This window comes from Falco peregrinus, chromosome W, assembly GCF_023634155.1.
Source record: "Falco peregrinus isolate bFalPer1 chromosome W, bFalPer1.pri, whole genome shotgun sequence".
Lineage (NCBI taxonomy): Eukaryota > Metazoa > Chordata > Aves > Falconiformes > Falconidae > Falco > Falco peregrinus.
In genome coordinates, this window is record NC_073743.1 from 29,294,575 (window position 1) to 29,305,349 (window position 10,775).

Genomic DNA, 10,775 nt, shown 5'->3' on the forward strand with positions numbered 1-10,775 from the left:
AAATGCTTCACACTATGTTCAACTGTAACAATTACCTGAATTCATTTTAGATTAATTCAAGTGGTGTGAATTCAACTTGGCTTTGCCCAAATAATGATTTAATAAGACAAAAAATAAAGTTTTTGTTTAAACATTTTTCTTTGCTACTTAAAATACAGTAGTCCATATGATGTCTTTAAAAGAATGTGCATTTAACTTCTTATTTTAGTAATCATTCTAATTTTGATCAATAACCAACTTACATTGTTCCATTTGTGTAGACTGTGTCACTTCCCTCCACATACTGAACTTGGGCTGGGTAGACATGCTGTACCTGTTGCACAGTCTGTACTTGCTGTACCTGTAAACAAGAACACCAGAAATATAGGATAGTTTACCTTATAAAAAGAATGACTAGTGCTTTAGTGCATCTAATGGTTTCTAAACAATACTCTCAGTCACGGGACATCCCTGTTCTCACAATTACTAAATAACACAAAATGTAATTTTGTGCTGCATGTCTGTAATACGCTATGTGGAGAAAATCAGGCAACAGGAGAGTGTGTGGGAAAAGGTTAAATGAGGATGCAAAAGGTTTCAAGAGACGCACCTTGCCATCTTCTTTTTATTTTTATTCTTTAATGTTTAGGTGCCTTGACCCAAGCCATTCGCAATTTTGCAAAAAGCCTTGAAGGTTGGCTTTCCAGTGCCATGAACAGTATTCCACAGAAAACGATACAAACCAAGGTAAACAAAATTTGCTACATTTTCTTTACTTTATGCAGTTGTACACTGCATCTTATTTAAGTTGTAAAAGTAGCAGCTTTTTAACTTTTATGCTAAATGTCATATTTATGTTGATCTTCAAACATGAAACATGGGATTGGAAATAACTTTATTTTGCCAAAAATAGTAATAAGAAAAACTGGATTTATTGCATTATATGTGAATTTCAATATTTGAGGGCTCATAAATTAATACTGCAATATTAAAATTGTAATAGATGAAACAGAAGTCCTGTTGTTAATACAATGTTTTAAGATAAATGGATTTCTTCATAGGTTGCCGCTGTAAGTGCCTTTGCCCAGACTTTGAGAAGATACACATCTCTTAACCACCTGGCTCAGGCAGCTCGGGCTGTGCTTCAGAACACTTCTCAGATCAACCAGATGCTCAGTGATCTCAACCGTGTCGATTTTGCCAATGTACAGGTACCTGTGGCTTTAAAAAACAGATTTAAAAAAAAATGTTATTTCCCCCCCAAATTTTTATTTTTATTGTTAGTTCTTGTTATTCCATCAAGAAAAATAAGTGGGAACATTCTGATTTTTATATATGCAGTGATTCAGTTGAAACTTTCTAGCTTAGATTTTGGCTGTAAGGAAAATAAAACCTCAGAGCCATTATCTATTTCCATTTTCTCTGAGAGCTTCTTATCTTACAGACCATATATTCTGCCAATTCTTATTTAATGCAGATGAAAGCATAAAGTACATGTGTTCTTAGAATGAACAGCATGAACAATACCTGAAAATGAGATCTTGGATAGTAGCATAGCTTCTGATCTTCCATAAAAAAATATTGATCATACAGCACTATTTCTAGTGCAGATTGTTGTTGCATTTATTTTTATATCAAAGACAATATCATTAGTATACTTTCTTTAATTGTTTTTGTTTACATTTCCAACCTTTCCTAAGCATCTGGTTAGAACTAATTTACAGTTATCTGTAAAACAAGAATTTATTATTTTTGATTAGGTTTAAAAAAAGGTTTCCCTTTTACCTCTTTCTTCTCCTTAGAAGAAACAACATTTTTTTTTCTCTTGTTGGTCAACTAACTGACATGGCCCATATTACTGGTAGTCATACATTTGTCTTCTTTCATGAACAAACATTTTGACACACTTTATTTTAATAGAACTTCAGAAGTTCACTAGCAACAGTTAAATTCTTTTTGCTTGTTGCAAAGACCTTTGAATAAATATAATTTAACACAGATATAGTTATATTGTATAATGGTGTGTAAACTACCTAAGATTCAATATGTGACCAAATATATGGTATATTAAGTATTGTTTTGTGGTAAGATATAAGGTCTATGAATGTTGAGATGTTAACTTCAGATGTGATAGCCAGAGTTTAAGAATATGGCTTATATTAAATCAGTATTGGTTTTCTCTAAGTTCCATTATACAGAAGCATCCTATTGGTCTTATTTAAACTTGAAAATGTAATATCATTACATTCCATGATAATACTGTGAATTGCTCATTATTTTACATGGACTGTGTTTGTCCAATTGTGTGCTATTTATATTACTCATTAAGCAACGTGTTATATATGACAAACTATAGATAAAAATGACAATCCTTTTTTGCCTATAAAACAAAGCTCTTTTTAAGTGAGGTGATTAAAAAATGTAACAGAAATTGTATTTGGTCTTAACTCCTTCAAAGCAATAGGAATCATGGCACTTTGGTTTCTTGGTTCCTCTTTATTTCTTACTCTCTCAACTTCCATTTGACTGCCCTTTCCACTCCTTGTTCTCATAGTCTCAAGCCTGAAAATCCCTGAAATTGAAGTAAAAAATTATTTCTTTAAAATTAATATGGAACACTGCAATGTATTTGTGCTTTTTCCATTGTATTTTTGTATGTGCTTTATTTGATGCCCATTTTTATACTTTGGGTTCCTTACTCTCATATTCTTCCAAAAAAATTGAGACACGTGAAAATAAAAATACTCATTAGTTTGCCTAATAAGTGTATTTCATCCTTTTCATGTAATTATTCAGTCTTTAAGAATAATTTACACTTTGTGTTCTGCTTTCATGTTTGCCATGTGTTGTAACAGGAACAGGCTTCCTGGGTGTGTCAGTGTGATGACAATATGGTTCAAAGACTAGAAACAGATTTCAAGATGACTCTTCAGCAGCAGAGCACTCTGGAGCAGTGGGCTGCGTGGCTTGATAATGTAATGATGCAAGCGTTGAAACCATATGAAGGAAGACCTAGCTTTCCTAAAGCAGCACGGCAATTTCTTTTAAAATGGTCTTTCTACAGGTAGTTCTTAATAGTCTTCTAAATTATTTTAGCTATTTTATTTTTTTCTGAACTGTTTGCTGTAATAATGTTAGCAAAATTAATATCAGACAATAGTTCCCAAGAAATGAAGATCCTCCCCCCCAAATAAAATTTGTGTTGTTAACATTAAACACAGGACTAGTGTAACTCAGCAGTGGATTAAATGATCCTTGTATATTATTTTAAAGGTCTTGTTCAAGTGTAATGAGGTTAGAATTTTATCCTGATTTGGAAACATGCTATGAAACATTTTTGATTGAATTGCTATACAATTTTAAAGCCAATGTTCTTAATACTATTTATTAAAATACCATGGCTTCTATTTTCATTATGTAGGGAAAACAAAATATTTTTTAATGTGTAAAAAGAACATCAAGACAAATATTCCATGTCATCTTCTACTGTATCAGTTATCATAGTAAAGCTAGTTGGTTTTTTTTTTCAAAATGGTACATTGTAGCATCTACTTTCTGAGGGTATCATAAGGAAGTTTTCATCCACAATCTTCATTTTTCTATTATAAGGTATACACAAACTTATTTAAATTCTACAAGTTTAAAAATCATACCAATTAAAACTTTGAACTAGGAATGTGAGCACAACAGACAATATTTTGAAGGACTACTTTGTTTAAAAATAAATAATCTTAATACAATTTTATTGTTTAAAATTTTAACAAAGAACTTCCACTAAGGTCAGTTTTTACATGTGCTCACATATTGGTAATTGTGCATATACCGAAATTAAGCCCTTCCTGTCTTTTTGAAAATTTAGCTTCTAGTTGTGTAATGTGGTCTCCAACCATGCTTTCAGGAAAAGGGGAGAGGCAAATAGTTGTCTTTCCCAGACATTTCTTTCTGAAGACACCACAAATGAGCTGTTTGTGGATAGCATTACTTTAAAATATATTATTCTTGATGTGCATATTCCATATGAATAAATTATTGAAGAATTGTAATATTTATTTCATAATTTTTTCCCCATATTTAAATAGCTCAATGGTGATTCGAGATTTAACCTTACGCAGTGCTGCTAGCTTTGGCTCTTTTCATCTGATCCGCTTGCTTTATGATGAGTACATGTTTTACTTAGTAGAACATCGTGTTGCTCAGGCAACAGGAGAGACACCTATCGCAGTTATGGGAGAGGTAAGATAATATGCAAGACAATGGATTGGTGAATTTAGTGATCAATTTGGATATCCATCTACAATTTTTTTTTAATGTTTACATGGAGTTATTGGATATTTTGTAATATAACTGTTGCAGATTGATTTGCAAATACATTGACATCTTCAAATTTGGGTTATATACCTTAATTCATGTTTCCTTGACGGATTGATTTTCAGAGTACTTAAAACACAGTGACTTCTAACACTGATCCTCTGCAAATGAGCTTGCTCAAAAAAAAAAGAAAAAAAAGTAAATCAATCTACTAGGTAGAACCCTACTTTTTTGAATTCTTGAAAACTAAATAGTTTATATGAAAATAATAAAGGAACAGAATAATAGAAAATGCTTTCAGGGATCTGTTTACACTTATTTACACATACTTAAAATTCCAATACAAATATTTACACAAATGAGTAGTCCCATTGACTTCAGAAGGGTGGCTCACATGGCTCACATGCAGAAGTTAGTTTTGTTTCAGTGGTACTGTTTATGTGTATCAGTTGTAAGTGGCAAGGCTTTGGGGAAGGGGGCATGCAGGGTGGGGGCTGCAGAGGTGGCCTCTGTGAGAAGAGGTAAGGGACTTCCCTGTGCTGGATAGAGCCAGTTCTAGCTGGCTTGGCAACAAAACCACCACAGGCCAAAGCTGAGCCAATCAGCAAAGTTTTGGGTGCCTCTGTGAAAACATATTTAAGAAAGGGCAGAAAACACGAGACAGGCACAAGAGGAAGGAATAAAAGAGAGTGAGAAACAGCAGAGGGAACACCAAGGCCAGACCAGTAGGAGATGCTCCATGGTGGAATAGATATTCCCTGCAGCCTGTGGAGAACCTCCAGAGCAGAGGGATATTCACAAAGGAACTGCAGCTTGTGGAGAACCCACACTGGACCAAAGGAAAAATGTGAGAAGGAAGGAGTGTGAGAGAAAAAAATGCTATGTACTGACCACAAGCCCCCCTGCACCACCCATTGCCTCACTGAAGGGATTGAATGTAACTTGGGACAATAACACAGGGGGAAGAGAGGTTCTTGGAGCAAAGCTGAGCCTGGGAAAGGGGGAAGAAAGATGTTTTCCTTAAGTGTTTAAACATTTTGTTGTTTTTTGCTTTTGCTTCACATTACTTGAATCATTAATGGCAATAAATTAAGTTAAATTCCCCAATTCAAGTCTGTTTTGCCAGTGACAGTAATTGGTAAGTGATCTCCCTGTCTTTAACTTCGTCCATGAGCTTTCTCACTCAAGTTCTTCCTATTTTCTTCCCGTCCCTCTGGACAGGGGATGGGGAAGTAAGACAATGGCTGGATGAGTGACTGTTAACAAGAGCCAACTGACAACAACATGCATGAAATGAAAGTAGCACAGAAGTACTTGCAGGATTGGGACATGGCATATTTTCATGCCTATATTTCAATGTATGTTGTTTAAAATAAACAGCGAAAGTCTCAATTCAGAACCACTCTGCCTTATATGTGTCCATGGTATTTGCAAACTGAAGTTTACCTCAGATCTTTGTTTTTCAGTAGTTCACCTAACCATTAATTTTGCGTGAGTTGTTTAAGAATTCACATTATCTTAGGAGTTATCATCAAGGAATTGTACATTTAAAGTGCTAAAAAATTGATAGATGTGGATGTATGATAGATGGTTCACCAGACTGAAGCTTAATGTTTTAATACTTGATGATCATTATATCATGTTTTATCTTACTGATAATTTGTAAGTCACCTTACATGACTTGATATATTCTTCCCTCAGGATATATTAAATCATATCATTAAATATTATGAAAATATGTACTTTTTCATAGAGATGGGGAGTCTTGGTTTAATTTGTAGTTTGATTGATATGACATGTTTTAGAAAAAAATATTACTGTTTCTGATTAGATATTTCATTAAACTCTGCTATTACATTTATAGCACAGTACTGCAAAAGCGTAGTATTGCTACGTTCTTGTTTTCTTGACAGACATGTTATATGTTAAATGTAATGTTTTTGGTGTACACCAAAACTGTGTACACACAAAAACAAGTACTGTGGAAATTCCTATAATGTTTTGGTAAACTGAAGATGGATATGATCTTAGAGAGAAAATATGTAATCTAAAGCTTTTAGAGGTGAGAGAGGAACAGGGAAGATGTTACTATTCATTAAATGCATGTCTTCTTGTGTTTCTCTGCATTTATTGACTGTGGTTGAAATAAAATGGGAAAGACTAAGGCTAGTTTGACAAACACTTCAAGCCAGTATAAACTAGCTTTGCAGCTGAGAAAAACACTCTTGTCTCTTTTCCCATCTCCTTAGCTGGCACAAGTACTCAGGCAGTTCTGTGATTAACTGGATCAGAGAATTCATCCTGTGCAAAATAATCCCACTACAATTGTGGGTTTTTTTCTTGGATCAGTTCTGTCATGTAGTTCTTTGCATGGCCATGTGAACACTTAAGGTGAAAGGATGGATATGGGGAGGTGAGGAGGGAGTATGTGTGAGGGAACCTGGAAGGATAGGGCTGCTGCTGCTTATGCTGGTTTAGTGTTCACTGAAGTTTTATCTTTCTGTATTTCTGAAAAGGACTGAATCAGGTATAGTTAGACATATATTTATCTAAATATTGTACTTTCATTTGAGATTCACTCATCAAATTATGATCTGTTGCTTCTCATTTAAGAGAAGGGTAGATAGATAAGGAAAGGGAGGGAGGAAGGAAGGTTGCATTTTTTACTTGTGAGCAACTTTTCACTTTGTTTTTTGTATAAGTAAACTACTTAGCAGAATATGCTGTAATAAACATAAACCCTATTTTCAGCAGTGCCATTTATTTACCTTATATATAGTTTTGCTACACTATAGCTGACTTTAGTGACACATCTTCTCAGGGGAACTTTTAAAAGAGCTTTTGTTTAAAATATTGCAGTTTAAAAATGGACACCAGTCATATTTTCCAGCATTCTACATCAGAAATATCTCACTCAAAGCAACAAAGGCCTTGATGTAAGTCACCCTATAAAAAGCAAAAACATATGCTTAAGTTTATATTCCATTGTTTTAATTGCTGAGGATTTTTATTTTAATGTTAATTTCCTTAATATGAACACTAATATGATGGAATGAAAAATGAACTAGTATACTATGGATGTGACTGCAGTCACATGCATGCACTTTCATACTAGCCACAAGCCATTGGAGCATAGTACTGGCTTCATCATAGACTGTGTCCACACTTTTAATTGTTTATTTTGCAGTTTGGTGATTTAAATGCTCCATCCCCTGGAAATATGGATAAAGGTAAGCAGTGAAATCTCTCAAATGTATAATTTTATATAGAACTAATTTGTCTCTTGGAGCAAAACAAGCTCTTATTTTTTTTAATATAGTAAAGCAGAATCTAAAGCTGTATCATAATTTATGTTTATATTACTATTATATGGGTCCAATATGCTACACCTGATATATATTATATAATAATGACTAGAATACTCTAGGTTCTTAATAGGAAAATCTTTTTTAAAATGTTTATTATTTGCACAAGATTTTTTCAAAATTTCACCCAGAATTTAGCTGTATATCCTGGTGAGAGAGTTGAAAGGGATGGACAGTTGGAAAAAGGAAGAGGTGATGAGCATGTACATATATCTATATTTGTACTGAATGATGGGTTTGATAAGTGAAGATGGCGAAATTGGGTCCAAGCACTTACCAAATAACTTGCTAATTGTTACTGAAGGAAATAGTAAGAAATGAGTTTATGTCCTCTTTGTAGGTTGAAGTCTTATTTTGTTCTCCATTCTTACACTGGTTGTATGACTTGGAGCAAGTCAACCTCTCTTCAGTTGAGTTTCTTTATCAGTAAAATGAAATAACATTAGAAAGAGTTAATTACCCTATTTATCTGTAGTATTTATTGACTTTTCCCAATAAAATGTTGAGCTTTCATTTTCTACTTTATAAGATTGCTATACTTTCCTGTGTTTTCATATTTCAAGTTATTTGCAAAATAAAGGCCCTTGTATTTAGATTTTTTCCCTTTGTGCTATATTTTTCTTGGTTGTTTTTTTGTGCAGATGAGGGCAGCGAAGTTGAAAGCGAAATAGAAGAAGAGCTGGATGGAAACGGAGAGCCACAAGCCAAGAGGGAGAAAACAGAATTAAACCAGGCATTTCAGGTGGGCTGCATGCAGCAGCCAATGCTTGAGAGTGGAGTAGAGCAGAGCCTCCTGAACCCACTTCATAATGAGCACATTGTTACAAACACTCACACTGTTAGACAGTGCAGTGCTACTGGAAATACATATACTGCAGTCTAATATTGAAGCACCCCCCAACTCCATTAGCTCTGTTGATGCTGGACTTAATGGAGGGAGAGGGTGGAGAATAGGTCTGAAAGTTGACTTATCGAATTTTAGCTGTGCTGAATGTTACCTTTAATTGGAGTTGTGAAATGAAATGGGTGTATGCATTTTGCCGGATATTTTTTTAAAAATTGTAAGCAAAATCATTTTACATTGGTTATTTGATATTATGAGGTTTTGTAGTTTCAAGTGTCAATGAAGATTTTTGCCAAGCTTTTCCTGTTAATGCTTTTGTCCTCTTAAAATTAAAATTACTTATTTTTTCAGTTTAAAATATTTTAATGTTAATTATTTGTCATAATGGTTTCATATACAAAGGTTTTCAATTAGATGCACTTCTGTGAAATATTAAAATAAATACTTTCTTTGACTTATACTGGAAGCATACTCATTTGACAGCAGACGCATCAAATTTATTATAAAAGGTGCTTTGCATTGAACATAACTAGAAGACACTGATGAAATTGTGAACATTCAGGGGATATTTTTATCATGTTGGAGGGTTGGGAAGATCTACTGTTTTCTTTCTGTAAGGAAGAAGTGTTTTCACTGCATTTACAAATGCGGAATGAGTGACAGAATTATAATAATGTGGTAATGTGTACACTGTAGGAATACCTAATTATCTGATCACCATGTAAACAATACAAGCTTCCTTTAAAATCAACAGCTCCAGATTTTATATGTATGCCAGTTCCTCTAGTTTTGGAGACTACTGATTCTATATTTGAGACCACTGCACAGATGCTTTTGGTTGTTGAGTGGTACTGTAGTTGATAGAAACTGAACCAGAAAAGAAGTGACTTGATTTTTTTTTTTATGTGTACATGCTACTTATGCTGAACTGGACATACAGGAAAACATTCCTTTTGGATGACTTTCTTCTATTCCAGATCTTTTCCTACTACTAGTTCAATCTGCTGCTTTCGTAAATGATAATTTATAGAATGTAAGAAATATAGCAACCTGCATCATTTTCTTTTCAAAATATATTTCCTGATTATTAAAGTGAATTTAAATTTTTACAAAAAATTAATAAGGTAGTGTAACTGGTGCACCTCACTTGTACTTATTCCCAATTGCATTGAATTTGAATAGTTGGCTAGATGGACCATTGCCATTTAAGAATGTACATCAGGGATCATTGTACCTCGGCTATTACATGGTGCCTTAAACAGAACTGAAGCTAAGATTTAGTATTTTTTGTTATTATTATTAACTCTAAAAATTTATTCAACAAGGTGTGCCTGTCACTTTCAAATTTCCTAAGTATTAAGGGCAGGTTACATTGTCTTCAAAGAAATAAAAGGGGGGTTTATTATTAAGTAATTTTAATATCCCACTTAAAATTGATAATAAAACTATTTTTTTCTTGTTTCTAGCTGAGTTTCACTTTATTACAAATAAAATTTGCTTGGAAACTTGAAAAGCAAACCTAGCTTTTAATTTTGTGTATTAAAACCAACTCCAAATGTTGTTAACAAAGTAAATGGACCCTAGTCATAAGCGTGGTTATATATTTTTAAACCCTTGTCAGATTTTAATTTTTAAAATTCAGACTAAATAAATGAGCAGGTACATAATGCAGTACATTTTCAATTTCTATATGTGGTAGGGTGTAAGGCTGATGCTATGTTTTAATTATTGCATCTTATAGTGATAGTTTATACAGTCTATATTAATTGACATTAAACATCTGATTTTTTCTGATTATTTTAAGCATTTTCATTATTTTTAAAGCAGACACATGGATTTGCTAAGCTAAAATATTGAAAATTAATAAATAAAAGCAAAAATCTGAAGGAGAGAATAAAAAATCAATTTTATAGAAAGGACTGTATAAAAAATTTAGGGAGTCTCTTATTTTATCTAGTGTGGCTGTGGATTGATTTTTTAAATTTTATTTTATTAATTCATATATACCAAATGGGTGGACAGCACGTGAAATGAACAATGTATTTTTAGCAAAGAAATTTGCTGCTAGAGCTTTCATATGCTCCAAGAACGGTTAAAGATCAACTAAAATGTCCTAACAAAATTATTTGTAAATTGCTTAGCAGAATTTGGAGGCCAACCCATCCTGCTCCATTCTATGTAGGCACAATTCTTACTGATGTCAGTAGATTTTTTTTGTCTTGGCAAAAAGTGCAAATATGGTTTATGTTAATTTATCTCTGAATTCACCTGTGCACTGA

At 33.3% G+C, this 10,775-nt stretch overlaps 1 protein-coding gene across 2 annotated transcripts in view; it reads left to right on the plus strand.

Annotated features, from left to right (window-relative positions):
* The window catches only part of LOC129783029 (transcription factor RFX3-like), a 192,447-nt gene extending 183,491 nt beyond the window's left edge, over positions 1–8,956 (plus strand). Inside the window, exons 12-17 of one of the 2 annotated variants that reach the window (XM_055792685.1) lie at positions 629–726; positions 1,041–1,190; positions 2,835–3,043; positions 4,059–4,212; positions 7,475–7,517; positions 8,294–8,956. In XM_055792685.1, coding sequence (XP_055648660.1) covers positions 629–726; positions 1,041–1,190; positions 2,835–3,043; positions 4,059–4,212; positions 7,475–7,517; positions 8,294–8,535 — 896 coding nt within the window. In that variant the 3' untranslated portion in view covers positions 8,536–8,956. The remainder of the gene's footprint in view (positions 1–628; positions 727–1,040; positions 1,191–2,834; positions 3,044–4,058; positions 4,213–7,474; positions 7,518–8,293) is intronic. The other variant, XM_055792686.1, reaches the window with a different exon arrangement.
* The last annotated feature ends 1,819 nt before the right edge of the window (positions 8,957–10,775 follow it).